Here is a 22,929-nt window from a genome sequence, read left to right as displayed (position 1 = left end):
CTTATTCATAAATTCACATAATATCACTGCAGCTATATTCACAATTTCACATTCGATTCAAATCACGCCATTTCACGTATATTCCAAATGAATGGTCGGCTTATTGGAATGTTAACGTAAAAAGAAAGCCTGAAGTATTGTTATGGTTTGCTATACCTGGAGAATGCACTATCTATCTATCTATTTATCTATCTAAATTCCCAATTTAAATATATATTTATCTATTTATCAATCTATACATCTAACTTCCAATTTGAATTTTTATTGATACATATATATTTTTATATATATATATCTCATTTATCCAATCTCCAAATTTTAATGTCTATTTATTCAGCTATCTATCTATCTAACTTCCAAATTAGAATATTAATTTATTTATCTATCTATCTATCTACCTGGTTTCTAAAAGCACCTTTCTAATCCGTCAAGGTTAAACTAAATGGTTTCATACTGCAATTGGATCAGCTGATAATAACTCTGTCGTCTTTGCAAGATAAATGAAAGAAAAATATTTTTTATCGTATTTACCTATTGTAATCATTTATCAAAATGTTTTTATAAACAAATTAAACGAAAAAAAAATATTTCTACTAACTGTATGTAGGTAAAAAACTGATTATTAACCGAGACTTTCTAATAATTGCAACAAAAAACTTCAAACTTAATTCTTTTGCTTAAAATACCTGATATCTATCAAGTTCTAAAGTTTGTAAGAATTAATTTAAAACTGGATTTCAATGAACTTTTCTAAAAGAGTATTTTGAGTATTCTGGCTCTTGGAACAACTTTCAGGCTGAAAGTTTCAGCTTAATTCTAAATCTACATTCTTATGGAAGACTGGATAACATAGGGTATTGTAAGTATTTTCAAATAGGTAAAACAAAGGTGTAGCAAAAATTTAAAAAGTAAATGATAGTAATATTAAGACGATTGATTTCATTGATAAAAGACGAATGTAAAATTTCTGAACATTAGAAATTTATTAAGAAAACTTAAATGTCGTCTTCCAAGTTGAACTAACTTCATGACTGCTGTGATGGAAATAACTTTGTTCGTTTTATATATCTTAAAATTATGGATTTTTAAAAAAGTATCTGCACAAAAATCTAAGAAGGTTTTTTCAAATTTCAAATGGTTTCTTCTCAAAATTTTTTTTTCCGTCCTGGGAGATATATGGAAAAACAAATCAAAACATAGCATTTTTTTATCTGAGTATATCAATATAAACATAGCTTAACACAGAATACAATATTAGATTGTTGGAAACCTTTAGAGTTTTTCGTGGTGCGAATTATTAAAGTCCAAAAACATAGAAGATTTAAAAACATTTTTGCCAATTATTACATGCTAAATATGATCAATGTTTTGTTTTTATGTATGCATAGATTTTTTCTGCATGTTAAACAAAAAATATGTATTTTTGATTTTGAATAGTTTTAAAATATCAAAACAATATAAATGTTTGCTTATGTAACTTTATTCTCTAGATAAATGATAAATCTTTATTGTTTATTTAGTAATACGTAAATATAAATATAAAGAGATTAGATAAGAATACGTTTCTAGTTTTCATCAATAGAATTAATATTCTGGTAACATGAAGTGGTTTATTTTCTTTCTTGTACAGGCTGCTGGCTGTACACTTGCTGTACAGTACAACCAGGAGTTCGCGCAATTTAAGGTATTTCAAATTGAAGGTTTTGATTTTTATCAAATTTTCTTGTTTAAATAGGGTCATTTCAAAACAAGAGAAACAGCCGACAAAAATTCACCATCTCCGATTTGGCTGAATTTTTATACATAGCTTTTATGTGTGAAAAATACATTTTTTATTTAAATCTCTGCGATCGAAATTAGGGACCAGGAAATATAAGAAAATTTTGAATTTGAGATATTTTTTTTTGGTAGATTTTTTTTGTTTTCTAAGTCTTTGCTAACTTAAAAATTTCAACATATTTTAAGAAAGATAAAAATATGAAAATTTATAAAAAACATATCAAATATTTGAAAGACTTTTCTCTTCTTTAAAATATAGTTACAAAGATAATGTATATCAATCTGCTTTTGCTAAGACTCCTTGAGAATGATTTGGTAAACTATTACAGAATTTATCTAATAAGTATGAATCGTTCCTTGTGTTCTTGGAAATGACCGAACAGTTAAATAAAAATTAGTGTTTGAAACAAACAAACTTTATTTCTAATTTGTTAATGTAGTTTTAAATTGTATAAGACAATAAGTGATTGAGGTCGTCAATAAGACCTAACTTCTTGCAGCCTGTATAGGAAAACCTATAATTTAAATCAAATAAGTCATTTCTTTGAATAATCAATTTTTTTCAAATCACAAGTATATGAAATTTAACAATAATAATGAAGACATTTTGAAATTTTTAGTCTACCTATGGAAAAGTTTACAGAAGTGTTGGAGAGGAAGAAAATAGATTCAAAATCTTTTCTGAAAATATGGAAAAAATTAGGTAATTAAAAAAACTTAATCTAATTTTTAGATGAAATTGAAATTGAATGAGCTTGATAGAACTTTCAACATGGATACAATTAGATTAACTCAACCCTATTCCATAATCCGGGGTAGATTAACCAATCTGAAATCTTTTAGTCTTGACCAATGATCAAGATTAGTTTTTTTATCGTCCCTGAAATTGTGGGAGAAGGACGATATTTGTTGTTCTTCAAATATTTCTGGGAGGGTTTGGGGGTCGCTGCACCTTTCTTTTAAAATTCAATTGGGTACTGCCCCGCTCCCCTCCTTCTAAAAGCCAATCTGTTTCTGCCTATATATAGGGAGCACAATGAGAAGAAAAGTACCTACACTATGGGGATGAATATGTGGACAGATCTAACTGATGAGGAATGGTCAAACCAGTTTCTAGGATATAAACGTGTCTCCACCCTCCACCCTGCAGTACACAAGGAGTCCAGGTAGTTTAATGTGAAAATAAGCCAGTTTCTAATAAACATATCTCCATTCTCCCCCCTGCTGTATCAAAGGAGTCATCTCTGAGATGAGATTTTAAAAGCTTAAACCCAAGTAAAACCCGGTCTTTGTGTCTGCTGAGATCCAAGTAAAGCTCAAGTCAAGGCCTGGATTTTGGATGGCCTTGAGTTTAGTAAAAACCAACCATCTTGGGGTTTTCTATTTTTAAGGCTCGAGTCTGATGATCGTAAATTTTGTAAAATATTTTTTATTTGTACATTTAAAATTTCGGGTCTTATTTGTTTAGGTTTGTTTAAGTTTAAATTTTCGAAATTTACATCTCCTTGTCACAGCTGATCTGACGGCATTCTGTTTGCTAAAAAGAGAAAGCTTGCTAAACAGTCTCTCATTGGTCGAATCAGAACCAATCCTGACTTGGGTTCTATCTAAGCCCGAGTTTGGGTTTTACTCGGGTTGAAGTTTTTAAAATCTCATCTCAGGTAATCAAATGTAAACAGAAACCGGTTTCTAGGATATAAAGCAAGGATGATTTAATATGAATATGAAGCCAGGTAGAAACATCCTGCCTAGGGCTGGGCAAGCTCAAACTTTTTCAAGCCTTTTCGTTAACAGTTAATTCCAACCGTTTTTAAACTAAAATCTCAGGTAGTTGTTAGTTTTAGAGGGTTATTTAAAAAATTAAAAAAAAAATAATTATGAAAACGTATCCACCCCAAAGTAGGAGTTGTGAAAGTTGAATTTGCGCTCAAACTCAGGATTTACAGATCTTTAAAAAGTTTAATATGTCTCAAATGAATCCGAAAGAAGTTTTCCACAACAATGCATACTCAGTTCAACTACCTTGCATAGCCGGTCACTCCCTTTAATATTTAAATTTCTATAGAGATGTGAAGGATTTACCGGCAAGTGTTGATTGGAGGGAGAAGGGGGTTATTTCAGATGTTAAAAATCAGGTAAAAAGATGTTCTTCTAATAAATCATTTAAAAAAAAATAATGTATAGAAGCAAACTATACATTATTTAACATTTATGAATTAATTGTGATAAGTATTAACTTTTCTACTTTTAATTCAAACAATTCCTCGTAAGATTAAACCACGCTATTTGGACGATAAAAAAGATGAGGGATTTTTAAATTAAGTTTTTCAAAATCAAAATTGCTCCATACTTTACAATTAAAGAAATATTTATTTTTATTCCCAGTTTCATTTTTTCCCAATTTAATGTCTTTTAAAATTTTAATAACATTTTTCCATAAAAAAATTAAAAATAATATTTGAGGGATCCTGTGGATCTTGTTGGGCTGTTTGTGCAACTGAACAGATGGAGTCCTATGTTGCTTTACAATCTGAAGTCCTTCTAGAACTATCTTCTCAACAGGTGGGATACCATTATAGGGGTAACATTATTTTAGATATTGGTAACACCATCATGTATGTAGGTAATGTTATATATAGGTAACATCATGGTATATATAGGAACCATCATTATAATGAAGGAAACGTTATGATTTATATATGGTAACAAAATTTTGGGATATAAAGGTAATATTCTATTATATATAGGTAACAAAATGTTATAAATAGGTAACATCCTGTGCTCCTAACCCACTAACCTGTGGTGGTACAGGAGGATGTCAAGGATCTACTCCTCCCCTAGCTTACAACTATGCCCAGCTATTTGGTCTTGTTCTGGAGGAAGAATATCCTTATATCTCTGGTAGGATATCTTTTATAAGGGACTGTACAGTGTACACATAATATTAATTAATCTATTCATAGAGTCCGCCTTGCCTAATTTACAAAGTAACATGAAATGGACACTGTACCGTGTGAAAATCATGTAAATAATGTCAGATACTTCCTGTATTAGAACTTCTTCAGTTCCGAATATTCATAGAAAGGTTTTGTTTGATTCAGTCAAAGACAGATTTTGAAAATTAGAATGAAAATATTTTTTCTCTGTCAGGTTTGATCAGACGAAGGCTTAAAGGATGTAGAATCGGTTAAAACTAACATAATCACATGCTGGACACACACAATGGAGTGAAATCGCATTAATCGTGTACAAATCAGATTGAGACTATATCCAGATTGTATCTTATTTAAAGTAGGTTGAACAAAATCCAATTAAAGTCTGCAATGCATTTCCATGATTTTTCAAAACAGATTTCTTAGTTGGGATCATTTCAAAGACAAAAACATAATTAAAGAATTTCAACAAAAGATGTAAGTGGAACACTACTTTTCAATTTTTTACTTTTGTTTAGGATCTACTTCTGAAACTGAGGACTGTGAGTACAATCTATCCAACCTATCTCCTGTAGCTTCTATCACAGGCTATAATAATCTTCCTCCCAACAGTATGGAGGCTGTTATTCAACACATTGCTGAGGTCTAAATATAACTAGAAAATTAAGTGATTTAAGGTTTTCAAAGGGGAGACATTTTTTATCATTTCGGAGTCACAATTTCACAAAGCTGTCATATTTTAAATTCAAATACCGTTAAAACTATAATACTCAAAACCAGCTTATTAATTATAATTATTTCTTCTTCAATCTTAAAGCTTTTCGAAATTTTTTTTAAAACCACAAAGTCAAAAAAAAATCAATTTCACACTTTAATATTTGAAGAACTTTGATTACTCAAAAAATTTAATTGGTTTGTGTAACTTCTCCATGCCGTTCTAATCTAGGGGAAAATATATTATAATCGTTAAAAAAACTGAAAGTTCATTATGGAAAACCCCATCGATAATAAGAAAAAAATAACTACTTGACAATTTAAAATAACTTACATTATACTGGCTTTCCATAAATCAGCTTCCATAATTTTAATATCTAGGTTGGACCACTAGCTATCTCTGTTGCAGCAAATACGTTTAAGAATTATAACGGAGGAGTGTTTGATGGATGCAGCTACGAGGTATATGTTTTCGACAACTTTCATTCATTCATAAAAAATATTAATTTTGGTATGGAGTAACTTTTATTGAATATTGCCAAATGTTGCAATTTTCTAATTACAACAACTTCAATTTTCTAAGGTGTTGGATGTTTTATTTATATTCTCAATTTTTATTTATCTGATCTCAAAGGAATTAAATCTTTGCCGCAAACTCTGATTTTCTAATTGCTATATCTTAACAACCCAATGTCGTAGACCTTAGATATTTCATACTATTGATTTGGTTAAATCAAATGATCTAAGTTTGAAATATCAAAGGTTTACCTTTTCAGGTTGCAAAGATATTTGCATTAGAAAGTTTGATTTTGTGGCAAAGACTCAATTCCTTAAGCACGCAATACAAAATGAAGTATGTAAATCTCCGAACTAAATATTTTGGTCATGCATTAAAGGATTTTTGGCCATTAAGAGGTTTTACAAAAATCTGAAAAGTTTTGCAAAATTCAAAACTACTAAAGTTTGAGCTGAAAAAATTTATTGTCACAACTAATATTTTAATCTCTCGTTCAATAATACAGGAAGTTTTGCTTCGTTAATGTCTATAACTGCTATAAAAAGCAAAGTTGCAGAATTACAAACATTTTAAAATGTTGAAGCAATCTGAATTGCGAAAAAAGCTTGAATAAATGGATCAAATAGAGTGCCCATCTATATTTGTAGGATAATATTGCCCTGAACCATGCAGTACAGTTAGTTGGATATGGTACTGATGAAGATCTTGGTGATTACTGGATTGTAAGTACTTTTCATAAGTAACATTTCTTCATTTTGTCCAAAAATATTTTTAGCTTTCAAGTATTCTAAGAAATGCTAAATTGTCATGTAACAAAATTTGTTGGAGCACCTGAGCCAACTTCAATTTTCTGATTTTTCCATGGAAGTTTTCTAATTAAACTTTTTATTACAAATTTGTTAAGAACAAATTTGTCAACTCTGACCTGCTATTTTTTCTTGGCTTACATAAATGGATCCGATCAGTAACTAAGATTTATTAGAGATAAATCAAGATCATAATATGATTAACATTTTCATAAGAATATAATTGAATATATCATGGGTTTTATCACAGAATAAGATAAGGTTATATCATAGGAAGCTTAATTTTCTCTGCATGTAGGGAATAGCAAATTTTCTGTACTTCTCCATTCTAGCATAGTTGGCAGTAAATAGTTCAACGTTCCGTAGCTGGTGGTTGTGAGTGATCAGTTCAGTCGTTTTGACGTTAATAGAAACAAAACACAAAGAAACTAGCAAACAGACAAGACAACTATACATTTTTGAATTAAATGAAATTTTTATGGCATGTTTGATTCAGTCAAAGACAGATTTTGAAAATTAGAATGAAAATATTTTTTCTCTGTCAGGTTTGATCAGACGAAGGCTTAAAGGATGTAGAATCGGTTAAAACTAACATAATCACATGCTGGACACACACAATAGGCAACAAAGAATTTTTTCAGAAATGTTTATTAAATTTTGTTGCGTTTACACATTAAATCAAATCTGACAGATTTACACTTACAAAGTAATTTTAAACTGTTTTGAAATATTTCAGTCTTGTATCTGAAGATCTAACATTAATCTGATTTTAAGCATTCAATAAGTCTTTTATCTTTAAATAAGGTTAGGAATATCAGGATGAAACTAATCCTTCCTATCTCCTATAGGTTCAGAACAGCTGGAGGTTAGGTTTGGGAGAGAATGGATATACCAGGATAAAGCTAAACCTTCCTATCTCCTAGGTTCAGAACAGCTGGAGGTTATGTTTGGGAGAGAATGGATATATCAGGATGGAACTAAACCTTCCTATCTTCTAGGTTAGGAACAGCTGGAGGTTAGGTTTAGGAGAGAATGGATATATCAGGATGAAACTAATCCTTCCTATCTTCTAGGTTAGGAACAGCTGGAGGTTAGGTTGGGGAGTGAATGGATATATCAGGATAAAGCTAATCCTTCCTATCTCCAAGGTTAGGAACAGCTTGGGATGAGGTTTGGGAGAGAATGGATATATCAGGATGAAACTAATCCTTCCTATCTCCTAGGTTCAGAACAGATGGAGGTTAGGTTTGGGAGAGAATGGATTTATCAGGATGAAACTAATCCTTCCTATCTCCTAGGTTAGGAACAGCTTGGGATGAGGTTTGGGAGAGAATGGATATATCAGGATGAAACTAATCCTTCCTATCTCCTAGGTTAGGAACAGTTGGGGGTCAGGTTTGGGAGAGAATGGATTAATCAGGATAAAGCTAATCCTTCCTATCTCCTAGGTTAGGAACAGTTGGGGGTTAGGTTTGGGAGAGAATGGATATCAGGATAAAGCTAATCCTTCCTATCTCCTAGGTTAGGAACAGCTGGAGGTTATGTTTGGGAGAGAATGGATTAATCAGGATAAAGCTAATACTTTCTATCTCCTAGGTTAGGAACAGCTGGAGGTTAGGTTTGGGAGAGAATGGATATATCAGGATAAAACTAATCCTTCCTATCTCCTAGGTTAGGAACAGCTTGGGGTTAGGTTTGGGAGAGAATGGATATATCAGGATAAAGCTAATCCTTCCTATCTCCTAGGTTAGGAACAGCTGGTGGTTAGGTTGGGGAGAGAATGGATATATCAGGATGAAACTAATCCTTCCTATCTCCTAGGTTAGGAACAGCTGGGGGTTAGGTTGGGGAGAGAATGGATATCAGGATAAAGCTAATCCTTCCTATCTCCTAGGTTAGGAACAGTTGGGGATTAGGTTTGGGAGAGAATGTATATCAGGATAAAACAAATCCTTCATATCTTCTAGGTTAGGAACAGTTGGGGATTAGGTTTGGGAGAGAATGTATATCAGGATAAAGCTAATCCTTCCTTTCTCCTAGGTTAGGAACAGTTGGGGATTAGGTTTGAAAGAGAATGGATATATCAGGATAAAGCTAATCCTTCCTTTCTTCTAGGTTAGGAACAGTTGGGGATTAGGTTTGGGAGAGAATGTTTATCAGGATAAAGCTAATCCTTCCTGTCTCCTAGGTTAGGAACAGTTGGGGATTAGGTTTGAAAGAGAATGGATATATCAGGATAAAACTAATCCTTCCTATCTTCTAGGTTAGGAACAGCTGGGGGTTAGGTTGGGGAGAGAATGGATATATCAGGATGAAACGTGAAGCCAACCCTCCTTGTGGAACGGATTCTACAACTTCAGGTATAGACACTAAAGGCATGATCCAACCCTGTTTACTGGTTTAGTGAAACCGTGCCACATAAATATTTTAGCGTACCAGTCTGCCTTATAAATCCAGTGGGTAGTGGACCCAGTGCGTTTCTGAAAAAAAATATAAGGCTGACTATGGTAACTAGCCACTGGTTTACGATATTTCATTGAAGCCTGATTATTTTATAATTATGAATTTATCGTTTATCACCAAATTCTAAAAATTTCAGCTTAAGTTCAAGTAACTCTTTCTTACAAAGTGCCATTGACGGCTTAAAATTATCCCTCCGACACTTTTTCTGAGTAATGATAACGGAGAAATCGTCATTCTACTTTTTTGTTTATGAGGTAGGAAAATGTTGGCAGTTATCTTTTTCGGTACATAATTACAAACTATATAAATATAAAGATATCCCCAATGAAGCATTGATTTTATATATATATATATGACTTTAATGGTATCTCTGTGAATCACTGATTATAACAATATAGGCTTAGTTAAAATTAACTTTAACTTTCCTATAGATCTATTAAGTTTTGAACTTTTCTTGAATTTGTAGAATTCAAAACTTTTTGACTTTTTCTATCAAATACTTAAAACTTCCCTAAATAGCAGCTAAACTACTGGATTCATGTGAATTTATTCATCTTAGATAGAAATTAATTAAAGATTTATCTTTTGTTAGGACGGTTTCAATTAATTGTAATATTTTATATTTAAACAGTAAATTTAGTAACTCTCATCTAAGCTCGGTCATCGACAAATTAACTATATATAATATTACTTGCATTCTCATTTTTTTACCGTATAGCCATCCATTTTTCATACTGTCACTTTCAAACTTTTCGATCTGAAAGAATTTGTTTGTAAACACTTCAATATGCACAAACTCTGATTTTAGCATCCCTATATCTTTGCAATCCAATGTAGACCTTGAGATGGTAAACTTTGAATTCTCATTAGATACAAACATCTGAGTTTAGATATATAATGCAAAGCTGATAGGGAATGAAAAATTTAAGTTTGTGGCAAAGACTGAATTCCTTTCTTTATTATATATATAAGTATGGTAAAGGACGTAATTAATGGCGTCCAAGTTGGCGTTGTTTAACAAATCTTTAAAATTCGGATCATAACATACTTTTAGATTGTAAGATCCTTGAGAAAAAAATGTTTTAACTGCAAGTTTCACATGGTTCTGGGTACCCATCATACTTCAGAATTAATCAATAAAGTTTTTGATGAAAATGTTTTTGCTTTAGGTCACGTTTGTCAGGGTGGACCTGGTTCTGATAGTTTGACCGTATGTGGAATGTGTGGCATGCTGTTTGAGACTTCCTTCCCTCTTGGAGCTCATCTTTTATAATTTTATAGATAACGCCATTTTTATTGTAAAATTATTTAACTGTTAATTATGAGAATGATGTAGATTAATTTAACAATAAATTGGAATATCTTATTTTAATGTTAATCTAGTGATAATTTTCATTTTAAATGGATTTTTAATGTAGGTGCAGTGCAGAGAAGGTGCAGTGTCAGTGTCACTTTACCCTGTACATTTTTTCTAATTTTGATTTAATTTAATGCCAGGAGTGTCAAAAAATATTTTTAATTTTTTTTGATCGAGGGCTAAAATCTCCATTTTCGATTTTTTAAAATATAATAAATGCTAGATCTTACGATTAAAATCTTATTTTTCAATAAAAGTTTGATAAATTAAAAAAATTTTAATTTTCTTTGACCCCTTGAATAAATTTGTGCACTAAACCTGCCGATAAAGTAAAAATACAGTCTAGGAAAGTAATTATTGGAGCAAAATACTACCCGTGTCCGGAGAAAAAGCCAACTTTTTTTCCCGATAAATCATAAGACTCTCCTAGGACCGAATCTTATTAATTTAAGCTAGGTCGCTCAGTACCAACCGTCGATTCAAATCTTGAATCTCCGATTTAAAGTTAAAGATTTACGAGAATTTGAATTCGGTGATTCACGATTTGAACTGGCGCGGCGAAAGGCAGTTTAATCATTAAATTCATAAAATCTAGTCCCTAGTCATATTATTGACTAATCTAAATGCTCATAGTATATTATATTTGTATATTGTATAATGATATATAAATTCTAAAAATATTATCTCTATTTTATATTCAGGGTTTTTATCCAGATGGTCTGAAAAGGGTAAGGCAGTGGAGTGCTACAAGATTTTGATGTTAAGATTTAATAAGGGAAACTGAGATTAAACACTTTTACGGTCAACTTTGTAACCTTGTATGGCGCATATAATTATGAGTTCACGCACAGGTTTGAGATAAATAAAGGAATTGAGTTTTTGCCACAAATAACAGTTTAAAGTGGTAGGAATAAATATTTGAGTTTTTGGGAAACACTCTGTTTCTTTACAATTGGTTAGAATGATTTAAATTTAAAACTTTTTTTTTGTTTTTTAATATTTCTTTGATAACAGAATTTATGATTGCAAATATGTAAAATATCAATCCAACCATGCACTCCTGTATGCCGAGTCCATTAGCGCCTGATCCAATCAGGGTTCAGCCATGTGTTTGTTGTGTTTTCTGAACCAATAGAAATAATATGGTGGTAAAATTTATCTTTCTATCTATCAGTAAATGGAAATATTTACTTCTACTGAAACTATAGTGAACGTCAACAATAAAGACCATTGACCGTGCGCTAATGACGAAAATAGTTAAATCCAGAAAAAATTACAATTAGTTGTGTTTGCCCCATTTTTAAACCATGTGCACGATTCCCGAGCCACCCCCCCCCCCCCTGTATCCGCAGATTAAACAAAGAACTCATCAAAGCCTAGTTCTAGTCTTGTGTTTGTATATACTGTAAACTGTAAACTGTAAACTATAAAGTGTAAACATCATTAAAAAGTTTATACTCAACCATATGTAGTGCAGGGTTATCCACAAAGAATAAAACTTTAAAGACAACCTAAAACTATTTAAATATAACACTACAGGTATTTTGTGCGCCTCACGAACCCTTTTCTGTAAATGATCTGCTCTGAAAGTCGGCCGTTTTAAATAATTCTCATGTTTGAGGGATTTTTCTATTCGAATTTGCGCATTTAAAAAAAAAGTAATCTTCACTTAAGATTACTGAATTTTACAACAGTTTACTGTTTTTTAATTAGTGAAACCTAAGATCCCTTCTTCTACATACAGATTAAAAATGTTGGTTTTCATATATTATTGGAACTCTTTTTAAACAAACCTATGAACACAAATATGAAATTTTTGCTAATTAATTTGTTTAAGTTTAAAGGGGTTACGAGTACGACATCTGATACGCATGTCATAGGACTCGACAGGAGGGGGTGGGGGAGGAATCTTATAGACCAGAGGCCTAAAACTCTCCCTTGAAGCTCGTGAGGCTGTTGAATATAGAATAAAGCTAAGGTTCCGAGGTTTCAGATGCATTCTTCCACAGAGCTTCATACCAACACGTTCTTAAATTAACGAGGAATATTTATATATTATAGTTTTTTGAACACTTCGCAACTCTTTTTTAGTGAAATTTTTGGCTTTAACTTTTACTTTTCAAATTGCCATTTTTTATCGTACGCCAGTAAACAAAAATCTTTGCTGATTTTTCTGTTCCAATCGACTTTGAGAGATTTTTAAAAATTGTAAAATCAATGCTTATCTAAGTTTTTCTGAATTAAGATGTTAGAACATCTGGATTTTTTTTATCATTTTCAAACTTTACGAGATTTAACCTTTTTATACAGATTAATTTAATTATACCAGCAACAAAATTGGTAAAAATATCCGTTGTTGAAACACTGATTTCAAATCCATGAAGTCGAGACTAAATCGAACAACTTAATAAAAGCAAAAAATGTTTTTCGAACGAAAATTTGTCAAAATTTCTTAAAACTACTTTTTTACCTAAAGTCCAAAACCTTTAGGGTAGAAAATCAGTTAACTGGGTTTGAGATTGAGTAAGGTGAAATGATCAAAAGGTTTCTTATCACGCATTTTTTTAAGTAAAAAAAGTTGTCTATTTGCACAAAACCCTAAATAGATCAATTTAGAGGGCACTCGAGCATACTTTCTCGTTATCAGTTTTTATCATTTTTATCATCACCATCATCGGGCATGACAATTTTGTAAGATTCATATTTTATTTTATGAGATAGTTCCGTTCAATTTTGAAAATAAAAGTTTTGTGACGACAACGCCCAGCCTTGATAAATAGGACGACATTAGAGGAAGATTGATTAAGACGGAAGGAAGACTGAATGATTGTAGCTTCTAAAGCACTATATTAGATTTAGAAAGGGTTCAATATAGGATTATGGAAGCTTAAACTAATCCAAGATTATTTTCCCGCGCAGAGGTATAAATTCCCACGAAATAATAATAATATTAAAAAGAAATATGGTTTCCAAATTTCCTGGATATGATTTTTTTTTTGTCAATGGGACTACCTTAAAAATATTATTAGTCTAGTAAATAAAAGTTTTTTTTATAGTTGGTTAAAAGAAAACAACATAGAAATAAAAAATTTGTGCTTTTTTGGTGATTTTAAATTAGACAATTTAAAAAGCTATGTACCCGCCAATATGATTTTAGTAACACTCATATAGATTCAGTCTGTTATAAAAAGTTTATCAAGACTCGGTCGACTTTAAACTGTCGTTTCGCCTTTGCCTTTGATTTTACCTTTTTACTTACTTTTTGTAGTCCTGGTCATTCATATTTTAGAACAATAAAGCAATTGTTTTAAGCTTTAGCTTTCAGGAAATAATTGAAAAAATTTTCACGATTTTTGCTGTGAGTTTGAAACCTAATGATCCCACTGCTGTGAACTAAACAAAAGTAGGATGTTAAAGGAATTGAGTCTTTGCCACAAACTCTGATTTTCTAATCCCTATATCTTTGGAACCAAATGTTGCAGACCTTAGATATTTCAAACTATGAATTCTGTTAGATCTAATAATCTGAGTTTGAAATATCAAAGGTTTACAACATCGGGTTCTAAAGATATTGAGGTTTAAATATTTGATTTTGTTCCAAAGACTCAATTCCTATTTTATGTGTCATTACTGTTACAACTTTGAGAGCTCGTAGCTCCTCTAGTTTTGATTTAAAGCACAAGTATGAGAACAGAAATTTATCAGGTTACATATTCGGAATTTAAAACATATTTCTTCCTCTCAGCAGCTTTTCAATTAAAAATTAAGACTGAACTCATAGAAATCATATAAGATTTTAATCTTACGATTTAGTTTAGTTGGACGCAATCCCTCTGTGTACTATCGCTTATTTTACGGTTAAATTATTGTATTTTTGTGCTGATATATATTTTACGGTTAAATTATTGTATTTCTGCTGATATATATTTTACGGTTAAATTATTGTATTTCTGCTGATATATATTTTACGGTTAAATTATTGTATTTCTGCTGATATATATTTTACGGTTAAATTATTGTATTTTTGTGCTGATATATATTTTACGGTTAAATTATTGTATTTGTGCCAATACATATTTTTGTTTGTTTCTTACATAAAAAGACGATAAATCTTTAGACGGGGAAAATACCCAATTTAGTGAAAGGTTTCCCCCACCAAGGTGTCAGCAAAGTAAATGTAAATATATTAATAGATCATTATTTTACTTAGGTCTTAACATTAACTTTTTTCATATGTAATATGTAATAGAAATAATGATAGAAATACTAAATCAAATAATATGTGATATTGTTTAGAGAAACTGTATATGCGTAATTTCAAGTGAGCCTCCATGTAAAGATGATAATGCCTGATTTACAACGGTACCGTTATTAGATTAAGGTTTAAGGATGTTGTCGTAAATCGGGCCTTGCCATCATTGAATGGAGGATAACTTGAAATCACATTACAGTCTCTTCCATATATGTCTTTTTTTTGGGAGACATTTATTTATCCATCTCCTTCGTCATAAAACTAGATTGTTGAATGTGATTCCGAGCCACGATATGGTCAAACAAATTAATAGTAAAACGCATTTTACAGCTTGCAATGCATTTTCTATTATTGTTTTGTGTATCTTAATGATTAAACACGTCTTTACTTGGTTCACTGCTTTGAACGATTGAACCCATGGATATACAATAGAACGGATGTATCATAGACAAGTTTTGATGTAATTTTCTGGGTACCCCTTCCATCGTGCAGTACATTAGACATTGGAATCTGGACTTACTTAATTTTTCTTTGGTTTTTGTAAAGTTAATATAGTTGTCAAGCATAGAAAAAACATTTTATAATGATACTTTGAAATTGATAAAAATTTAGCAAACTTCTTAATAACTGTCGGAGGTACTAAAGATTTAAACAACCTTGGCTGTATTTAATATTTTGAATTTTAGATAAATTTTTCAATATCTCAGTCAATTCTTAAGGTAAAAAAACGGCAGACCACATTTTGAAAAACTTGATGCTACTCATCTCTTAGAAAGCAATGCCATATTTACAAGATATTAGCTAATATATCTCATTTTTCTTACTCCAAGGACCATCATTTACAAGAGTTCTACTCTGTTTGGGACCCTAAACTTCATTTCTAACTTGCTAACACTTCATGACACAAGTGGTGGGGCTTATGGCAAATCAAAATTTAATTAATTTAAAAAATCAACCGGAAGCAGCACCCTGCCTGGGCTCCGGACTAAGTCTAGTAATAAAAACAATTCTGAATAATTTATTAATATTGTGCTCAGATATTGGAAACACTTGGCTTGCATTCTTTAGCTATGAAGGTAATATATTTAGAAACCTTAGAAATATTCCCAATAATAGATCTCTATATAATCTCTATAAGGGATTTTCATATTTACGCATTTGTTTCTGTTTGGTTTGTCTGTTTCTGTCTGTTTGGTATCTCTTTGGTTAGTGTGTTTCTGTTTGGTTTGTCTGTATTTGTTTGGTTTGTCTGTATCTTTCAGTTTGGTATCTCTTTGGTTAGTGTGTATCTGTTTGGTTTGTCTGTATCTGTCTGTTTAGTATCTGTTTGGTTTGTATGTATCTGTTTGCTTAGTATCTGTTTTGTTTGTCTATATCTGTCTATTTAGTATCTGTTTTTTTGTTTGTATCTGTCTATTTAGAATATTTTTGTTTAGTCTATATCTGTTCGAATGGTATTTTTTTTGTTTGCCTGTATGTGTTTATTTAGTATCTGTTTGTTTTGTCTGTATCTGATTTTTTCATATCTGTTTAGATTGTCTGTGTCTGTCTGTTTAGTATCTGTTTTGTTGTCTGTGTTTGTCTGTTTAGTAACTGTTTGGTTTGTCTGTATCTGTTTGTCTAGCCTTTTTTCGGTTTATATCTGTTTGTTTAGTATCTGTTTGGTTTGTCTTTATCTGTTTTTTTCAAGTATCTGTTTGGGTTGTCTGTATCTGATTGGTTTGTTATTGAACTGTATCTGTTTGTTTAGTATCTATTTGGTTTTTATACAGACTGTTTATTATCTGCTTGTTTTGTCTGTGTCTGTTTGTTTAGTATTTGTTCGGTTTGTCTGTATCTGTTTGTTTAGTATCTGTTTGGTTTGTCTGTATCTGTTTGTTTAGTATCTATTTGGTTTGTCTGTATCTGTTTGTTTAGTATTTGTTCGGTTTGTCTGTATCTGTTTGTTTAGTATCTGTTTGGTTTGTTTGTATCTGTTTGTTCAGTAACTGTTTGGTTTGTTTGTATCTGTTTGTTTAGTATCTGTTTGGTTTGTCTGTAGCTGTTTGTCTGATGTGTCTGAGTGTGGACTCCTTGAACCCTGCTATAAGTATGCTGGGGAAATCATCAGGGTAAGTTTTAACAGGAGGTGCAACTAGAAAAGGGAGGGGCTGGAGTTTATACCCCCCCCCTTCATCACATATAGGCTTTTTGTTCCCTGTAAGGCATTTGAACATATTTTCATTGTTACCCATTTGTATTCACTATTTTGGGGATTTAAAAGCAAAAAACTTTTCATACTTATTAACCAAGGCACATGGTTTTTGTTTTTCAATCTTTTTTGTAACTAATAATATAAGTTTAAATATATTCCTTTTTCAAAACATCTATATCTTAATAGAAAAGAACATTTTTGAAAAATAATAAATGGTTTAATCTTTTTGCCATTTTTGTGTGTAAAATGAAAATTAGAGAAATTAAGAAAATAAGGTAGCAAAGACGTGTCAGTATTTCCTAAAGTTTTCATTGATATCTGTCACCCCCCTTTATAAAACAATGTAATGTTTTCTATAGATTATTACCCAATTTATTTCCCATTCCCGCCACTTTTAATATTGTGGTTAAAACATATTACACTATTATACTTTTTAGTGTAATTGTTCAATTTATCATACCTTTAGTGCCACTTTAGAAATTAACTCTACCATCACCATACTTCCCACGAACGAGCAGCCGTAGTACATTTGATTTTCCAAGCCGGGTCAACCTTTCCGGTCCCAGTTTGTACTGTATCGCCCGGACATTGGGTAAATAAAGCAGACCCTCAATAGGAGTAGCCGGTGCAACAAGGTTGACGCGGTCAGATTTTAGATTAAATTTACTTTTACTTAAGGGTCAGAGGTGTATGTTCCCTTGTAAATTGTAAAACTTTTTAAGATTAAAGCTTTAATAGAGGATTAAACCCAACTTTAGAACTGTATTCAATGAAAGAAAATTGTGGAAAATATTTTCTAATATTAATTAAAATCTAAATAAATTGCATTGTAAACTTATCAAATTAAATAAACTTTGAAAATAAGACTAAGGAATTCAGCTAAAAGCTGTATTCATTTGTTGGCTTGAAAACTTAATATTTGAACGGTTTCTACAATTTAATACTCAATATTGTTCTGACTTTAGCCATTAGATAATATAATAACATCATTTAACAGCACTTCAAAACGATATTTAAGAACTTATTTCACCTTAGGTTATAACAGGGGGGGGGGGTTAATTTCCCCCCCTTACGGCCCTGTAATTTGTAATTAGCCTTTAAAGTTACTTGTATGGATGTAAATACTTTTTTTGAGAATTATCAAGAACATAAAATTTAAATAAAAAATATCAACAAGTGATGATACAAAGAAATTCCCAATTGACAGCTGCAGCGGATAATAAGTTCAGAAAGTAAGACTGAATAAATTTGTAAAATTGTTATAAAATTATCATCCTTTATGAGAAACTCTGTTTCAAAACTGTTAAATTGGTATACATTGGCAGTATCCATAAAAGTATTCTTTCTGTTTCCAGAGCATTTTCATGGGATATTTTTAATTCTTTCTCCAGCGGCAAAAATTTAAAGAAAATCTTTCTTAAATAATGGAAAAATGAAAAATTATTTCCTCTATGATTTTTTAAAAGTTTTTAGTGCTGAGGTCTAATCCTAGCCTATACTTAACCTGTCACTTCTAGTCATTTTCTCTTAAGAAGTAATTAAAAGTTGAAAGCTATATATATAATATATATATATATATATATACTAGCTTGGGAACCCAGCGCTGCCAAGGTTACTAAAGTCATTCCAGCCGTTTACCCGCAATTGAACGATTTTACCGGAAAACTAAATTAAAGTCGACCCACTTAGCTTAGAATCTCAAAACAAAGCTAAGAACATTCCCGTGGGTATCCCGTGTTCTCTAATCAAAATTTAAGACAACTCGCTCAAGGGATTCCTTAGTTATTATCGGACAAACAAACAAACAGAGATTACAACTTTATATATATTATATATAGATATGCATCAATTTTAGAACAATGTTATCTGTTTCTAAACTGTTTAAGGTCCCGGAGTTGGAATGAAAACCCCTGGGATTCAACTATACACAGGAGTCCGGTAGAAACCGACCTTTCATGGCTCAAGGTAATGAAAACTGATCTAGAGGAAACCAACATAAAGGGTGTCGAGGGGGATACATAAAGGTTTTATTTGAACTGGTCTAATTTACTCAACATCTGAATAAGATATCTTGTTTCCAAAAAAGTAGTTCAAATGAAGCATTAAATAGTTCAAATGAGAAAAAAGTAGTTCAAATCAGCAAACAAATTAACCAAAACTATAGCTTTCAAGTGAGCAAAAAAATAGTTTAAATGAACCAAAAAATAGTTCTAATGGGCAAAATAAATAGTTTAAATGATCAAAAAGATAGTTCAAATGAGCAAAAAATAGTTCAAATGGGCCAAAAAATTGTTAAAATGAGCAAATAAATAGCTCAAATAAGCAAAAAAAAAAATTCAAAAGCAACTATTTTTTAGCAATTATTTGAACTTTATATTTTTTGTTCATTTTATCTATTTTTTTCCTCATTTGAACTAAGTTTTTTGCTCATTTGAACTATTATTTGGCTCATTTGAAATATTTTTGCCACATTTGAATTATATTTTTGGCTTATTTGAACTTTTGTTTTGTTCATTTGAACTAATGTTTTGGCTCATTTGAACTATTGGGTATACGATATTGGGTAATTTTTGCTCATTTGAGCAATTATTTGGCTCAATTACTACTACCACGTGGGGTACCACGTGCAATAGTTCAAACACCAATACATGTCTCACGGTAAATTCTTATCTGATAGATAGATAACTCGTGCGACCACAATTGGAGACGTCATGTGGTCGACCACTGTAATGTTTGAAAGGAATGGGACGATAGTTTGGGCGCTAGATGTCTTACGTTAAATTACTATCTGATAGAAAGATAACTCGTGCGACCACAATCGGAGAAGTCATGTGGTCGACCATTTTAATGTTTGAAAGGAACGGCCTATATGCAGCAAAATTATTGCAGATCTTTCAAAGACGACATTTTTTATGTTCCTTTTAAAGGATCCTGCAGATGAAGGTAGGTCTCCCTGTGTTGGACTCTGCTACACGCTTAAACTTTTAAAGATGGCGGAGATGCAAAACAAACAAAAGGTGAGGAATATTACACACATGTCTATCAGCATTATTGGAATATCGAACCGATGTATATAAACAGTGACATTTAAAAGGGTTTAGAATGATTAAAAGCTCTTCTGTTTCTCTTTTTACAATCTTTCTGTCTTTTTTCCAGTTGGTATTTTTTTAAATCTATACTATAAAAATTCAAAAATATCTTCTTTTTTTTGTCGCATAAGTTCTCCTGGTTGATATATCCTTGAAAGATTTTTTTTTGAAAATTCTAACTATTAATAGTGGCTTTTAGATAAAAATCTTATTTCTAAGAAAGGATATTTGAATTATGAATTAATCATTTATTATTGTAGAGGTTTGACGGGTATCTGTACGATTTTTACAGGAAGTAAATATTCTAGAAGAAAACAAATCTTTGACATTTACTAATCACCTGTAAACCTATGTTTAATGTTATTTTGTGATTTTCTACCAGTTTTTATTGGCTTTCTCATGATCACATATCTAGTCATTTTATCTTCATGCGCATGAAATATACTGTGACAATAAATAAATATATTTAAATGTAGTTTAGTTCTTGAACTGTGGACGTAATTTGAGGAGACCATGAAGACACCCTCCATTTTTTTAGAGTGGCACCGCATTACCCATTCACAACGGTACCGATTCACAACTGAGCTGAAAACTTTAGATGGGATATCCTTAATCCCGATCGTATATTTAATCTGGAGATTAAGTTCATGAGGAGAACAAGCAATATTTAATCTGGAGATTAAGAAAAAGAGTGGATTAAGCATTAATCCTGATATCCACCATTCTAAAGTTTTCAGCTCAGAGCTGAAAACTATAGAATGGAATATCCTTAATCCCGATCTGTTAATTAATCTGGAGATTAAATTCATGAGGAGAACAAGCAATATTTAATCTGGAGATTAAGAAAAAGAGTGGATTAAGCATTAATCCCGATATCCACCATTCTTAAGTTCCCAGCTCTGATCATATATTTATATATATATATATATATATATATTAAACAGCTTGCAAACAAAGTTACAAGGGTTTTCGTGGATAGAATAGAATTAGGCCCGTCATTCTCCTTGATTAGTCAAAAATAAAAGTTAACGGGTAAATCTGATTCATTTGAAATTACGTCTTTATTCCCTTTAATGGCGTTTATATTTACTTTATATTTAATTTTTGTATTTCTGGCAAGCCTTTTTAGAATAAAAGTGACAAGTACACAGAAAAGTTGTTAATTGACAAGTTCTTTTAGTTTCTATGATTATGTGAATCCAATATCCATACTGTCTGTATTGATATATACGACGACGACTGTACCTTGAATATGATAAACTAAATAATTTGACAAAGAAAAATTATTTGATAATTAAAAAAACCGATTCTAAAAATGTAGGAGTTTTTAACGTCGAATTTGCGCTCAAACTCATGATTTACAGATCTTTAAAAAGTTTTATATGTCTCAAATGAATCTTAAGAATTTGTCTACAACACTGCATACTCAGTTCAACTACCTTTCATAGCCGGCCTGTCCCTTTAATTAAAAAAGGGCATGACCGATTTACGAATGTACATTTTACACCTTTAACTGATCAAACTTGACAAGTGTATGATTCTTACAATTGTCTCTGCAAAATCTGCAAAACAATTTCCTGGACAACTTACAATTAAAAATGACTGATTTCCAAAAAAACATGAATAGATCAGTATTGAGCGATTGAATACCGCAAAGGTGAAACTTTATTTTAAAAAGAAACAAAATATTTTCAAAGGTTAGCCCACAGCTAACTCAAAGAAATTACAATTTTGTAAACCACAAGAGAAAGAAGATCATTTTTATCCGGGTAAGTCCAATTGAAAAAATTTGTTTAACCTTAGTTTACAGTTTAAAATATTCTTTTTCAACACTGTTTTACACGCTTGAAGAATTAAGATTTGACAACTTTTTAAAGAAAAGATTATAAAATTCTTTCCCTAGTATTCAAAGCCACACAATAAAAACCTCCAGTAAAATTGCTTGATGGTTCGTTGTGTACATTCCAATACTGTAATGTTTACAGAACATTTTTTTAAAAGTTCCTTTATAAATTATACTGAAAGGAACAAAGATTTAAAAAGAAAATTTTGAAAGTTAAATCTTTAAAATAAAATTGGGGGAGAAATCTGTTACGCATTTCTTTGACTTCTAGAAAAACGTTTAAAACTGTAACCATACATACAACAGAATGAAGAACGCATATTATTGATAAACCATGAGAGAAACTTGATATAGCTGATCCATCAGTATATAATTATATTCTATTATGTTACAATATACAGATAATTAGATTTATTAACAATATTAATATATTAGAAATTGCGCACAATACATAAAATTTTACACTTTAATCTATAATTGAATTACGATGTTCACTGCATTTGTTAAAATGTGCTGACTTTTAAACTAACACAAGCTCCTTAATTTAGGCTAAACCCTGGGCTTTAATTCATACTGCCTGATTCTTCAAGCATGCTGCCTAAATGCCTTGTTTTACCTACACCAGACTAAACAAATATTTAGACCCACTTCCACTTTCAACATTTATAGTTCTTGTGCAGATTGCGCAAGTTTTGCAAAGAAATGTATCACAACTTTTTACACACACACCTTGAAGTAAAATTGCACAGTTTTTGTTTTTCTCTAAATGAAAAATTGTTTTAAAATAGTTCCAATACACTTTTCTCTTTTATATTTTAAGAATTTTCAGCATTAGCAATGTGTATGAACTGAAAGTCGCTTCGCGGCTTCAGTGAGTGATAAATAAAATTTGAACAAAAAGTTGTGAGTTGTGGTGAATATAAAATAGAATAAGAATATAAATTCCACTCTTGGGAACCATTTATTTTATATTCTTAACTTA

The 22,929-nt window shown here is 31.1% G+C and overlaps 2 protein-coding genes across 3 annotated transcripts; both read left to right on the top strand.

Moving 5' to 3' along the window:
- The first annotated feature begins 1,573 nt into the window (after nt 1–1,573).
- Nucleotides 1,574–10,584, top strand: LOC111704168 (zingipain-2). 2 transcript variants are annotated; one of them, XM_023476318.1, is made up of 11 exons: nt 1,574–1,684; nt 2,400–2,482; nt 2,808–2,945; nt 3,845–3,914; nt 4,243–4,341; nt 4,548–4,680; nt 5,231–5,355; nt 5,808–5,888; nt 6,591–6,665; nt 9,013–9,109; nt 10,382–10,584. In XM_023476318.1, exons 1-11 carry the CDS (start codon nt 1,601–1,603, stop codon nt 10,483–10,485), a joined length of 1,089 nt encoding a protein of 362 aa, XP_023332086.1. In that variant the 5' UTR covers nt 1,574–1,600; the 3' UTR covers nt 10,486–10,584. The 2 variants fall into 2 exon arrangements, with proteins under 2 accessions (XP_023332086.1, XP_023332087.1); XM_023476319.1 differs by lacking the exons at nt 9,013–9,109; nt 10,382–10,584 and adding an exon at nt 8,571–8,663.
- Nucleotides 10,585–12,553: 1,969 nt separating this feature from the next.
- Nucleotides 12,554–20,579, top strand: LOC111704162 (uncharacterized). Its single transcript, XM_023476307.1, has 6 exons — nt 12,554–12,611; nt 15,859–15,897; nt 16,841–16,932; nt 18,902–18,980; nt 19,943–20,032; nt 20,365–20,579. Exons 2-6 carry the CDS (start codon nt 15,892–15,894, stop codon nt 20,401–20,403), a joined length of 306 nt encoding a protein of 101 aa, XP_023332075.1. The 5' UTR covers nt 12,554–12,611; nt 15,859–15,891; the 3' UTR covers nt 20,404–20,579.
- The last annotated feature ends 2,350 nt before the right edge of the window (nt 20,580–22,929 follow it).

Source organism: Eurytemora carolleeae, unplaced genomic scaffold (assembly GCF_000591075.1).
Source record: "Eurytemora carolleeae unplaced genomic scaffold, Eaff_2.0 scaffold596, whole genome shotgun sequence".
Taxonomy (NCBI): Eukaryota; Metazoa; Arthropoda; class Copepoda; order Calanoida; family Temoridae; genus Eurytemora; species Eurytemora carolleeae.
Note: the sequence above shows the minus strand (reverse complement) of the source record. Positions and strands in the feature narration are given on the sequence as shown.

Bases quoted from the DNA above. Each gene is read 5' to 3' on its own strand.
- LOC111704168 (XM_023476318.1), top strand. From the start codon at position 1,601: ATGAAGTGGTTTATTTTCTTTCTTGTACAGGCTGCTGGCTGTACACTT. The intron at 1,685-2,399 runs GTATTTCAAATT...TGAAATTTTTAG, and splicing joins AGGAGTTCGCGCAATTTAAG to TCTACCTATGGAAAAGTTTA. The intron at 5,889-6,590 runs GTATATGTTTTC...CTATATTTGTAG, and splicing joins TTGATGGATGCAGCTACGAG to GATAATATTGCCCTGAACCA.
- LOC111704162 (XM_023476307.1), top strand. The intron at 16,933-18,901 runs GTAAGTTTTAAC...AAACTGTTTAAG, and splicing joins ATGCTGGGGAAATCATCAGG to GTCCCGGAGTTGGAATGAAA. The intron at 18,981-19,942 runs GTAATGAAAACT...TTCCTTTTAAAG, and splicing joins CCGACCTTTCATGGCTCAAG to GATCCTGCAGATGAAGGTAG.